Below are 13,470 nucleotides of genomic sequence, written 5' to 3' on the forward strand. Positions count from 1 at the left end.
TGCCTGGTCCTCTATGTGTGGCTAGGAAGGCCTGTGCTCTCTCTCAGTGGGTTTCTTCTTGCTGGCTGAGGAACCAGGTATAGTGTGGGTTAAAGGGCACAGCAGGGTACCCAGCTCCCTCTGCTCACGTGTTTTCTAGGGCTTCACTTTCCTCATTAAGTCATGCAAGAGCGGCCCAGGATGGCTTGGGACTGAAGTCTGGAACTCCCTCTGCAGATCGGGAGCACCCTGCAGTCTTTGGGGAGGCGCCCGCACTGTCACAAGCCTCCGCGGACAGTCAGTCGCAGAGGCCTAGGGCAGCGCAGCGAGCGCGCATTCCCGTGGGTAACCATGACCGCTGGAGAAAAGAGCAGATGGATTTTTACAAATGGTTCCTTTAGACACGGTCCCTACTAGATCCGGCCTTGATCGGGCTGCGGAGGGGGCTGCGGGGACGATTCCGCTCAGGAGGTCCCACGTGGCCTGCACTTCAGGTTTGTGCGGGCTTTCCGTGGGTCCTTAGGCCCGTCTCCCGTGCGCACCGGAGGACCAAGTGAGAATCCACGCAGAGGCCCGGGAGCGCGTGGGCTGCGGGAGGGCGCGGCCGGGGCGGGGCGGGGCGCGTGACGCGCGGCCCTAGCCAATGGGGCGCGCGCCCGAGGCCGAGCCTCCTGCGAGCCTTCGCGGCGCCCGCGGCGTCACGTGAGCGGCCGGAGAGCGCGGAGAGCGGCGAGCGGCGAGCGCCCAGCTCGGCCGCAGGGAGCGCGGTCTGCGGCCAGGAGCGCTGGACGCGCGGCCGCATACGGAGCCGGGCCGCACGCGCGAGGCCTCGCCAGGCGACGCCGAGTCCAGGTGGGAGACCCGCGGGATACCGCGGCCGCGTGGGTCCGCCCGGGGGATCGCGGGCCGTCCCCTGGCGCTCGCTGTTCGAGCTGCGCGCCGGGGCCCGGGGAATGCGGGAACCCCCTGAGTGAGAGCGCGGGACCCGCGGAGGGCAAACCCCGTGTACGCAGCTCCTGCCCGCGGAGCCCACGCGCGTCCGTGGCACTCCTGGATCTGCGCTCCCATATGGCGGCGCCCGGCGGGGCCTGGCGACAGAGGGGCGGAAAGGTTACTGTCGGTCACAGCAGTGGTGGCCTAAGAGGGGACGCGGAGGGGGGTACCGGACAGAGGGTAAGGTGCTCTCCGAAGCCGTGCGCAGGAGTCTGGCCCACCTCCTTCCCTGCTTACTTAACACCCACGGGTGGACACCCACGCGCGGGCACCTGGCGGACACCCGCACGGCTGCACTGCGCCCCGCACACGCAGTCACACGACACAAACTCACACCCATTTGCGCGCACCCGCAGCGTTCCTGCGCTTCTGCTCAGATTCCCCAGGCAGAGTCCCCAGGCCTCTTTGACCAAACATTACCGATGAGATGGCTGAGGGTAGCAGCCGCGGAGCAGGGCAGGCCACCCTTCTTGGAAGCCCTCTCTCGAGAAGGGTACAGGGGCTGTTTTCTCTCATGGTATGCGAAGCTGAAATCCCAGATGTTTGATTGAGTCCTTCAGATGTTTTTTTCCCCCGACCATGGGGAGCCCCCACCGCCCTACAGGTGCGAGAATGTAACTTTGGGGGCCTTAGGACTGCTCAAGAAGGAGACTCTTATTTTGAAGAGCGGCCCCCATTCGCCACCCCCGTGATTTGCACGCTGACCCAATGGCTAGCCCTTGGCCGGCTCTAGGCTTGTTATCAATTACATGTTGTTCCTACAGCCGCTGTGTCCCCGGGAGGATAAACAGCAGGCCTGGCCGGCTAGGAGAGGGGGCGGAGTCCAGCGGCCGGCCAGGGATCGTGCCCAGAACCGGGTGCCCCCTCCCCCTGCACGCAGTCTGCGCCTCTGGCTGCGCCACGTGCTGCTGTTTTTCAGGGACCGGTTTGAGCGCTGGCACTCAGACTTTCAGCCCTGGGTCTTCAACGCCTCAGTGTCCCGGGGTTGCTCAGTTCTGTTTTAAGATCCTGTTGACTGACTGGGGCCTCTCCACTCCTGGATTCAGTCAAGGGCTGTTTCTTGACTCTAGATCTTGGCCTGTACGGAAGAGTCATAACTGCTTGTATTCTGGTGGGGAAGCAGAGCATAGACAGGTCTCACAGTGGTGCCTGCTGTGGAGGATATTATCCTGGTTGATTTGTCTAAGGGAAAGTGTCTTCTGAGTTGAAATATCTAAATAATGAGCTCCCACCTGGAACGCTTGGAGAGACTTCCACAGAGGAGTTGTTGGTGCCATGGCCCAGGCTCTTTTAGTGCAGATGAGCCAGGCCTGAAGCAGCTGGAGGGGCAGCGTGGGTGGGCAGGGTGCTAGTGCCCTGGGCCCTGGAGGAATCGGAAACATTTTTATGGCGGGAGGGAGATTCTTCTGTGCAGTTCCACTTTGCCATCCTTTTGTATCTGCATTCGCTACCTGTTCCTGCCCCGCTTCCATGTCTCAGTAGGGTCTCACACAGCTGCCCTGGAACTCACGATCCCCTGGCTGTCTCCTGAGTGCTGAGGTTCTGAGTATGAGCCGCTCTGCCCACCAGCACCGCTGTTTGTACTTACAGCGGACTGGTTTCTATCCTTTTAACAATGGAGTCTGGAGACCACCATCACATTTGAAAACAGTGTGATCGCCCGGTGTTGTGGGGTGTCCAGCTGTCATCATGTCATCTCAGATCTTAGGCGGCTCTGTTCCAAGTCCTGGGATACCATGCGCCCTGCGTTTGCCTGACTGTCCAAATCTTAATAAGTGTTCCGGTATACATGAGCTCTTTGGGTGTGCACGCAGCCTCGGAGCCGGGTCACACTGGCAGCACCCAGATGTGAGCACAGAGAAGTTGTACCCCTTGCCTGAGGTCACGCAGCTGATAGCTGCATGCGAGGTGTGCGCCCCGCGCCTTTGCCTTTTGCGTTGTCTGGCACTTGATTCCTGCTCAGCACCTGCCTTAGTGAAGAGCGTGTATTTTAAAACACACTCCTGCTCTTGATCCTCAGCTGAGTGTTTAAACCCAGATGGCCTCCTGGCAGGATTACCCTCGAGCTCAGATCTTGCCTCTATTCCCTGGAGCAAGAGAGAAACTTAGAGAGCACTGAAGCATAGAACAGTTGGGGAAATTGAGACCCAGGGGAGCAAAGTGACTCTGGCCTCTTGGCTGCTGGGCAGTGCCAGGTGCCAGGCTGTGGAGTGGACCTGTGGAGATGATGGCCAGGATGTGGGTGCAGAGACTATGGACTCTACAGTTCTGCGCATTCCCCCTCTCCAGTCTTGATAATCACACAGCCAGCCATGGTCACTGGGCGGGGACAAAGGTCCACAGAGGTGGCCCCATCCCAGCCAGATACTGTTGACTCTCCTTGGCCGCCAGACCTAGCATGGGATTTGGCTTTGGAGGACACGGCTTTCCCTCTCCTTTCTGTCCACATTCTCTGAGCCCTTCTTGGGTACGTGGTGTGGTGCTAAGTGCTGGGGACACGGGCATCTGCTGAGCTTCCCCAAGTCGGTGAGTGACCCAGACAGAAGAGGTGGGGTGGGGGGGAGGACAGGAGGCTCTGCTCCCACACATCGGCCAAGAGCAAATGTCACCGCCTTATCCTGCCCGAAGGTTGCGAGGTCCCAGGAAGTTACCCACGAACTGGGCTCTCAGACCCTCTGGAGCCTCATGGCCACCAGGGACTGGACCTTGTCCATCATGGCGGGAAAGTGTTAGGCGCCATGGAGGGAGCGCTTGGCTCAACTCTGTGTCTCCTCTCCTAGTCGCAGAGGAGAAAGGTGGTTCTGGAACTCGGCTGGAAGTTTGTAGGGAAACATTGTGAAGGCAGGCAGGCAGGCACTTCATGACCTCTAACCTTTTTTTCCCCTCCACATTATAGCTACCAGGCTAAAGTACAGGCAGCTCAGATACAAGCGTGTCCCATTCAACTCTGGGAACGCTGTGCTTGCATTCACAGAAGTTCATTTTTGAAATCTGAAGTGAACATCTAACAAGCAGCTTGTGCTTTTATTCGCTCAGAAACCTCCGAAGCCTGGGCTCAGAGTGCAAATGGCATCTTTCCTTGTCACCCCCTCTCTAGCTCCAGGTAGAGGGCAGAGTTTAGGTCCTGCCACTTGCAGGGCCTCCTTCCCCTGGCCTCCTTTCCCCCTTGGACTCAGCTGTTCACAGTCAAGAAGCATTCCTTGTTTTATTCCTTTCCAGAATCACTCTGGAAAATGTTTGAAACCAGAAGTGCCCTGGGTTGTGCAACGGGGCCTGGAGAGGGCTCTTTTGCAAACAGGGTGATGCAATTTCTGAAAACACACTCGCCGGCCCCATTGTCCCTTGGGATGGAAGCAGGGTCTGGACATTTGGCCACAGGAGGCCTTGGGCAGGCAACGGAGGGTGGGGGCTGCGAGGCACCAGTGAGCATGCAGTCCTTCTAACCAGACCTCCCTTGTTCCCTCTTCAGCCACCACAGGCTCGGCCAAGCCAGCATGGTGGACCACTTGCTTCCAGTGGACGAGACCTTCTCGTCACCAAAATGCTCAGTGGGGTACCTGGGTGATAGGCTGGCCAGCCGGCGACCATACCACATGTTGCCCTCTCCCATCTCTGAGGATGACAGCGATGTCTCCAGCCCCTGCTCTTGTGCCAGCCCTGACTCGCAAGCCTTCTGTTCCTGCTACGGCTCAGGTCCAGGCCCTGAGGCCCAGGACAGCATCTTGGATTTCCTCCTGTCTCAGGCCACACTGGGCAGTGGTGGTGGCAGTGGAGGTGTCGGAGATAGCAGTGGCCCTGTGACCTTGGGATCATGGAGGAGAGCCTCTGTGCCTGTGAAAGGGGAACATTTCTGCTTCCCCGAATTCCTGTCAGGAGACCCTGATGACGTCTCCAGACCCTTCCAGCCTACCCTGGAGGAGATTGAAGAATTCTTGGAAGAGAACATGGAGGCTGAGGTCAAGGAGGCCCCAGAGAGCAGCAGCAGGGACCTGGAGGCCTGCAGCCAGCTCTCCGCTGGGTCACACCGGAACCACCTCCATCCAGAGTCTGGTGGGAGAGAGCGCTGTACCCCGCCACCAGGTGGCACCGGTGGGGGTGGTGCCCAAAGTGCTGGTGAGGGGCCAGCACGTGATGGCCCCATGCCCTTGCTGCTGCAGATCCAGCCTGTTGCTGTGAAGCAGGAGGCAGGTTCAGGGCCAGCCTCCCCAGGGCAGGCCCCAGAGAGTGTCAAGGTCGCCCAGCTCCTGGTTAACATCCAGGGGCAGACCTTTGCACTCCTGCCTCAAGTGGTACCATCCTCCAACTTGAACCTGCCCTCCAAGTTTGTGCGCATCGCGCCTGTGCCCATCGCTGCCAAACCTATTGGTTCGGGATCCCTAGGTCCTGGCCCTGCTGGCCTCCTTGTGGGTCAGAAGTTCCCCAAGAACCCAGCAGCAGAACTTCTCAAAATGCACAAATGCACTTTTCCCGGCTGCAGCAAGATGTACACCAAGAGTAGCCACCTCAAGGCCCACCTGCGCCGGCACACAGGCGAGAAGCCCTTCGCCTGCACCTGGCCGGGCTGCGGCTGGAGGTCAGTATGCATGGACAGGCTGGGCAGCCAGCTAGGAGGCACATCGCTGCTCACTGGGGTGTATTGCCAAGCCCCCTTTCTCCATTAGATGAGGTGGATTAGGAAAGGAGCAAGGGGTGGGCAAGGGTCAGGATCAGAGCTGGCACAGTTGCTGGAGACTTACTTGTCCCTCTTGGTGAATGAAACTGGTAGCCACCTGGTCTCCGGTTTCTTTAAAGACCAGGTAAGTCTTGCTTGGGCTTATGCTACATGTGGTCTCTCAGGCTGGGCTGAAGCAGAAGGAAGCTCAGCTAGGGAACTGGGCCAGAGAGCCATGCAGGCCTCTCAGCATCCTTGGGGTAAGTACTACCGTCACACCCATGACATTTCTGCTCAGGTACATGGAGACTCTGACTAGTCAGGAACCACCCACGCCACAGTACTGTGTGAGTGGAATGTGAGCCCTGAGACTCGAACTAGAAAATTATACTTCCCTCCAGCCAGGAGGTGAGCTTTGCTCACAAGTTTGGGCATAGCTTTGCCTTGTTTCTTCCCTGGCAACTGGAGGAGTGTTTGGGAAGTCAGAGAAAAGCCGAAAGGAAGGACAGACAGCTATCATATGGAGCCAAAGGTGGCAGAATCCTATAGACTTCTGTTCCACAAAACAGGGTGGATCCAGACTGCCCAGATGTGATGACAGGGACCATGGAATCCTGGGGTCGCCCTGTCCTAGGCCCTGGGTGCCCGTCATGGTCTTCAGGAGGCTAGTTGCCTGCAGAAGCTCACACGCTCAGGGTGCTACAGCCAGGTGGCGGATGCTCTGGCCTTGATGGATAGCGTGTGTGGCAGCAGCACCGTTCCATCTTGTCTGTCTGTCACGTGTGTGTGTCAGGTGAGGCTCATCTGTATGCACAGATCTGATAGAGCTAGACATTGTCTGCAATGTATGGGCACGTCTTGTACCTGATGTGGGGTGGCACCCAGGAATAGTCCCAGAGGGGGAGTTCTGAGTTAGTGGGGCTAGCCTCAGGGCAGGTGCTGGCCTGATGAGACTGAGCCTGGGGGATGGCCTGTCACAGTGGTAGTATTTCCCTTCCAGCACCAAATTGACCAGAAAAGGAACTTTCTCAGTCAGTATTTTGGGTTGCGGAGGTTCCTGAGAGGTGTTGTTGTTTTCTCTTACCTGTTCAATTGCTGGGCTCCCTAGGTCTGCTGTCTTTTCTCTGAGCCATGTTTTCAGGAGTGGACCCAGAGCAGACTGTGGGGTGGTAAGTGAGTGGACAAGTTGTAGGGCAAGAGGAGCCTAGACAGAGACCTGGCAGGGGTGTTGACTGAGGACGCAGGGAGCAATGGACCCTGTTTGGAGGAGGCAGTGGGACAGGCCCAGAGCCCGCCCTGGGGTTGCTATCAACTTGCAATCTCCTATCTGTCTCTTTTTGTTCTCTGGAGCTCAGAGCTAATGTGGGGGGTCTGACTGTGCCCTCTTTTCATGAGGCTAATGGTCATTTTCCCACATTCGGACTATGGAGAGGAATCTCTGAGGTGTCCTACCTGGGACACTGGCAGGTGTTTGCACCCACAGGGACTGCTCATGGACAGGCTACTGAATAGCCTTTGCCCAACAGTGCTCACTCCATGGGCTTGCTTGCCCCAGGAAGTACTGCTTGCTCACTTTGACTGGTGCTGACGTTTGAGTGGCATCTCCAGAGAGAAAGAGGCCAGGCCAGGGTTACAGGCTGTAAGATGTGGTCAAGGATGAGGGCTGGAAGGCAGGTCATCGCCCACCACCGCGTTGCTCCAGGAAGCATGAGATTCAAGGAAGGGCCTTGGCTCTGACCCTGAGCCTTGCACTGGCCTCACTGCCTGCCCAGGCAGAGCCCACTCAGCAAGACTAAAAACATGGTGTCCATGTCAAGGTCCCTGTGTAGCATCTACCTCAGGAAAGAGCTGGAAGTTTGAGTGTCTGAGATCCCCAGGATATTCTTGGAGATTAGAAGCCTAGGGGTTGTGCCTCGAAGGTCTGCGAGCTCCCTGCATGTGGTCAGCCTTCCACTCAGAAGCAGTGTAGTGGGCAGCAATTCCTTGCTGCAGTTAGGTGGGACGGTGGGCTGTGATGACAATGATGATGGTGGCAGTAGCATATCGCTTTGGGGATCACTGTGTGCTGGGATCCCCACCAACCCCTTCTCTTGTGTATGCCCTTCTGCGGGAGCTCATTACTCCCTGAAATTGATGTGGCCTTCAAATGCAGAGAACACTTTGGAGTGTTTAAATTCCAGTCCAGCCTTCTTGCTGTGGCCCACAGCTTCCCCAGTGTTCTCTCTGGCCTTTACGCCTTCTCTAGCAAGATCAGCCATGCCACTCTCCCCTCTGTTTCCTTCACCGTCGTCACAGGCCCCAGGATGCTTGTGGTGGCTCAGCCTTTGCTGTGAACCCCCAATACACACATTAGCTTATTGAGTCCTCACAAGAACTCTACAAGCATATGCAGTCACCCACATTCTACAGAGGGAAATCAAGGGTACAGAATGATCATCTGTCAGAAGGATGTAGCTAGTATGTGTGATTTTGGGGTTGGGGTACATCCCCGTGAGTGCAGCACCTGCCTGATTCTTCAGCAGTACAGCCAGGTTTGGAAGTGGCCATAGTATATGCTGTGGGGTGTGTGTGTGTGTGTGTGTGTATGTGTACTGTGTACTCCTGTGATCAGATACATATGCACATGAAGGCCAGAGGTGCTTACCATGTGTCTTTTTCAGTAGTTCTCCACCCTATTTTTTGAGACTGGGTCTCTCACAGCCTAGAGCTCATGGATTGTCTAAGCTGGCTGGCCAGTGAGCTCCAGCCCGTCTCTACCCTATCAGCACTGATAGTACAGGCACACCCTACTGTGTCCAGTTTTTATGTAAGTGCGAAGGGATCTGAACTTGGGTCCTCAGGTTTGCTCAGCAAGCACTTTACCAAATGGGCCACATCCTCAGCCCCTAGGCTGTGCTGTGCTCCTGGCTCCTGGCTATGGGAAAGGAGAGAGCGGCAGGCACAGTGGTAACTGCTCTGATGAGACACTGGTCTGAGCATGCTCATGTCAGTTCCTATGAGGTGCGCCTAATGGAGGAAATAGAGCCACAGATCTGGTAAGCACTTTCTCTGTGGTCATACAACTTCTAAGTTGCAGAGTTGTCCAGCGCTTAGGAGGCAGAGACAGGATGATCTCTGAGTTCAAGGCCAACCTGGTCTACAGAGTAAGTTCCAGGACAGCCAGGGTTACACAGAGAAACCCTGTCTCAGGGAAAAAAGAGAAAAAAAAAAGTGGCAGCGTCAGGAACTTAACAGCTGTTTTCTCCCTCACCCACCCTAGGCTCAGAGTGCTTCTCCACACTTTTGCTTCCTTTCCACACTCTTGCTCACCTCCCAGGGGAGAGGCCCCTCCTCCACCTGCAGCTGGGCCTGGCTGGTCCAACGTGTTCTATACTTCCCATCCGGCTCTGGTGCTGGCACTGGGCCCTGAGTTCCTAAATCTGCCCAAGCCCCTGCCTCTGCTCCCATTTCTCCACAGCCCAGGGGACTGCCCTGCAGCTGAGGTGGCACCTGTCCCAGTCCCAAACCCCACTGCATTCTGCTTTAGTGTGGCCAGGATTCCCTCCTCTCTCCCTGTTAGGACGTGGTTTTGCATGCAGGAGGGACTAAAGCCAGCCTGCCTATTCTGGTGTAACCATCTGGGAAGTGGCTGTTTGCCGCCTTCCTAGAAGTTTCCTCTCCCCACTTGCAGACACAGGCCTCCTTTGTTCCCTGCAGTGGAACATCCTGTTCCAGAGTGGCCAAGCCGCTCCTTCCAGAAAGAATCTCGCTGGGCCATAGCTGAAGTGAGTATTAATAGCTGTCAGCCGCTATGTGTCATGTACTACCGGCATCCATGGTGGACACAGGAGGCCCCGAGGGGGACAGTAGAGTCCAAAGCCACTGAGTGTTGGCGGAAGTGGGTACTGGATTCGGGCTTAGTGGTCTGGTTTCAGGCCAACTCTCTTAGCATTCATCACCGCTGCCCATATGCAGGGGCATGTCCTCTGGCCTTGTGGCTGGCAGATGCCCACATATCATCTGCAGGTTGCACACTGCACATGCAGCCTTCTGAGATCTGACTGTTGACAGTGACTTTCTGGCAGATGGCAACTTGTGTCTCACACAGTTCTTATGCTGACATTCCTGATGGCCCCTGTGCGTCTTCTGCCCTATGACCCAACGACGAGAGTTATGAACCTGCCCCACAGACGCCAGGCACCAGGCCTTTGCCATCTACCAGGAATCCTGTGTTCTATTCCTTGTGTTCAATAGGAGCTCACAGTTCTTAAACAATTGCCACATTTGAAGCCCCATTGTCTGTAATTGTCTCCCGAGATAAGTCTGTCATTGTTACTGTCCCAAGGTAGGGATACCAGGGTTTAGCAGGACTTGGCAACCTGCCCAGACAAATCCCAAGGCTGTGTCCTGCCCAGCTAAGATCTTGTATCTCTTGCTCATTGCCGCCTCAGGCTTCTCGTTTGACTGTTATCAGAGGATGTGACCCCGTCAGGCAGGGCTCATCTTCAACTCAGTTACCAGGACATTCCTGTCAGGTACCAAAAGGCTGTGGCAGCAGAGGGAGGCTCTGGAATGGGGACACCTTGTTCTCTGGCATGGCTGCCCTTCAGCTGCTGTCCCTCTCAGAGTGTCTTATAACCTGTCCCTTAGAAGGCATGCAGGGAGTGAGGGAGGAAACTGAGGTCCCGGATGCTCAGTCAGGACCAGTGAAATGGGGACTGTCAAACCTGTTCTTCCTTGTGAGACTCCGTGCCCAACGCCTGCTGAGGGCACGTGGCTATGGCACAGGGTCCAGATAACAGCACTACCAGGCCAGGAAGAGAAAGCTGAGAGGCAGGAGCAGACAGGCCAGGGGAGAGGCTTCATTCCAGCCTCAGGTGTTCTGTCTCAGTTCACATCACCGTGAATTCTATCTAGTTAAATGGTCCTCTAAGAGACATCCCCGTGCCCGGTCCCCTGGGACATGGCTGCAAGGCAGCAACTTCCACACTGGTTCTACCTGCCTTGACAGGCCCTGCACTGCTCAAAGCACAGGATTTTGAGGCCCTTGGTGTCATGAGCCCTGCCGGTTGTCAATGTCACTATTATTCTTGTTCCCCAGGCTGAGGTCAGGGTGGTCTACTGCAGAATCTGAGCTAAGGTGACCGTAGCTCTAGCAACTGAGTGTGACGTCTTTGCTGTCCACCTCATCTGCCACACTGAGTGGCACCTATCTAGAAATGGGGTGCCGGGCCTGGGACTCGTGTGTGTTCCTGGGGATATATGCAGTGATCAGTGTGTGACAATCTTTTCTCATCCAGGGGTGCCTGCTGAGCATCCCCCCCCCCCATTTAAATGCACCTCCTGGGCACAGAGAACAGGGAGTGAGTGCGCTCTTCTTCCTGGAGCTTATGCTGTCTAGGCACAGCTGAGCCTAGTTAAGATGTTGAAACTAGTCTGAAAATGCCATGGGGCTGGAGGTGGTGCTCGGTGGTGGAGCCCTTGTGTATCTGAGCTTTGCTTCCCCAGCACACACAGGAGATAACATGGTGCGCAGTGCTGTGGTGCAGCTCAGCACACGGTGTAGGACCCCCAGGAGGTGACACTGGGGATAGACTGAAGAATGAGCGGATAAGGACAGAGAGGAGAGGGGAGAGTGCGCAAGTGTCTTGTCACAAGGATAGAGGAAAAGTCTGAATAGGTGGGGTAGTGAGGCCCTGGGGTCCTGTTGCTAGAGCAAAAGCCAAATGGAGAGTCTTAGGTCTCTGAAGTTTTTCCAAACAGCCTGGGCATTGTGGCCTAGCTCTGGTTCCTGCCTGTTCCCCGGATCTCTGTTCCCAGGCCTGCAGTGACTGGGAGAGAGGCATGTTCCAGGAAACCATTTAAATGCTTAGATGTACTTTGAAGGCATGTTTGGAGGCATCTCAGAAGATCCCATGTCCAGGTCTGCAGAATGCCAGGTCCTTCTGCCCTGTTGCAGCAGAAGAAGAGTGGCCAGGCGCTCCCATGGTCTGAGGAGTCTGGTTCCTTTGTTGGGCCTGTCAGCTCTGGTGGGTCTTCCCAGGGACCAAATACTGCTGACCTGCTGTTGACAATATAGGAGTGATCTAGTTCCACCGAGTTACTGTGGGAGGGAGGGAGTCCCAGGTGGCTAGCAGCCTTAGGTCCCTTTCCCATGCAGAACAGTAACCAGCTACTGTGGGAAGCAGGCCCTGCCAGGATAGAAAACCCGTGCCTCGTTGTCTTTACCCTTGGCTTCTGGGAGGTCTCAGGGACACTGGGGCTTGCCAGGATCTCATTGGGTGGCTACAGAGGTGGTCTAATCACTTAAGATCCAGCCTGGCTTAGCCTAGCCCACTGTACCCCCACCTGGTGCTGGGGAGGCTGTGGCACTGGCTTTGAGGTCACTTGCAGTGGTGGTGCCCACACTGGCCTGGCTGACCGCCATGTTCCACAGGTTTTCCCGCTCAGATGAACTATCACGGCACCGGCGATCTCACTCGGGTGTGAAGCCGTACCAGTGTCCCGTGTGCGAGAAGAAGTTTGCGCGGAGTGACCACCTCTCCAAACACATCAAGGTGCATCGTTTCCCAAGGAGCAGTCGGGCCGTACGAGCCATCAACTGAGTGCAGTGACCACCCCACCCTCCCCTAGCCCCACGCTTTGTTTTTAGATGCAATAATTTATTGCCTCCTTCAGAAGGATGTGACAATGTTACCAGCCCCCTTCTGAATCTTAGGAGGTGTGACCCAGAACCGCCATGGCTGCCTTTCGGGGGAGGACCTAGAGTCCCCAAGGTCCCCGGGGCTGGTTCCCCGGTGGCCCAGGCAGGCCTGCACCCTTGTGCCTTTGTGCCTTCCTGCCAGCCGGAAGGATTATTGGGGGGGGGGGTCCTTGCCCTTCTCCCATTGGGCTCCCTACCTGGGCCAAAGCCAACATTATTGCTGGGGAAGAAGTGTTTTGGTTGTGTCGAAATAGTTCCCAGAAGGAGCCATGCTGGGAACAAGGAAGTAGGTCAAAAGTGTAGGGCTGAACTGTGGCATGAGGACTGCCATATGCAAGAGGCCTTTGAGGGTCCAGGAGAATGGCCACCCTTGCTCTAGGCTGTAATGCATGTGCTTAAATGCAAGACAAATGGAGCCATATCCATCGGTACCCAGCCTGGCTCACCCTCCTCCAGACATCAGCATCCTCCAGGTTATGGTAGGAGAAGACAGGAACTGGCCTGGTGGATGCCAAGCAACTAGCTAGCGCCTCCCAGTCTGACTTAGATTTGCATTCCTCATCAGGTCTAGATATTAGTACCAATTGGACTAGCTTGTTTTGACAGGTCTATTTCACATCCTATGAATGTATGTAAATAAACTGTACATAGGTACGCATCTACATAAAATATCTTTTAATAACACGTTGACATTTGTGTAAATTTGAAATTAAAAAATTCTATAAAGTCAGTGTATATATGTTACAATTATGTATATTTTCTTTGGTCCTTCATAAAAATATATTTACTTTGCCAATAAAAAGAGAAAAAAGAACTCAACCATTTGGCCCTGTCTTCCTCTGCTGACCTGGGACTTGGGAGTGAGTCTGGAGTTCTGCTCTTCCCAGGACCCTATGTGGACCTTCCTCTCTTCAGCCATGACTGGTCCCACCTGAGGGCAGTGTCTCATGCCCACTGGTTATTGCCATTTGCTTTTCATCTATTCTATGGGCCCTCCTCAGGGAGGTGGCAGAGCTGTTCACTCCCTGCACTGACTTTGACATCTTAAGAGTCTTCTCCAGGCAGGCCATGGGATGGTTGGTATTTCTGCCATCGGATTCTACTCTCAGGTTTGGGTCCAGGAGCACATCCTCTACAGGCTGGGCTCTAGGATCATTGGGAGCAG

The 13,470-nt window shown here is 55.7% G+C and overlaps 1 protein-coding gene across 2 annotated transcripts; it reads left to right on the top strand.

Moving 5' to 3' along the window:
* The first annotated feature begins 625 nt into the window (after nt 1-625).
* Nucleotides 626-13,126, top strand: Klf15 (Kruppel like factor 15). 2 transcript variants are annotated; one of them, XM_005364870.2, is made up of 3 exons: nt 626-831; nt 4,442-5,545; nt 12,039-13,126. In XM_005364870.2, the coding sequence occupies exons 2-3, from the start codon at nt 4,467-4,469 to the stop codon at nt 12,205-12,207; spliced, it is 1,248 nt and encodes a 415-aa protein (XP_005364927.1). In that variant the 5' UTR covers nt 626-831; nt 4,442-4,466; the 3' UTR covers nt 12,208-13,126. The 2 variants fall into 2 exon arrangements, with proteins under 2 accessions (XP_005364927.1, XP_013208494.1); XM_013353040.2 differs by lacking the exon at nt 626-831 and adding an exon at nt 865-3,498.
* The last annotated feature ends 344 nt before the right edge of the window (nt 13,127-13,470 follow it).

This window comes from Microtus ochrogaster, unplaced genomic scaffold, assembly GCF_000317375.1.
Source record: "Microtus ochrogaster isolate Prairie Vole_2 unplaced genomic scaffold, MicOch1.0 UNK1, whole genome shotgun sequence".
In the NCBI taxonomy this organism is placed as follows: Eukaryota; Metazoa; Chordata; class Mammalia; order Rodentia; family Cricetidae; genus Microtus; species Microtus ochrogaster.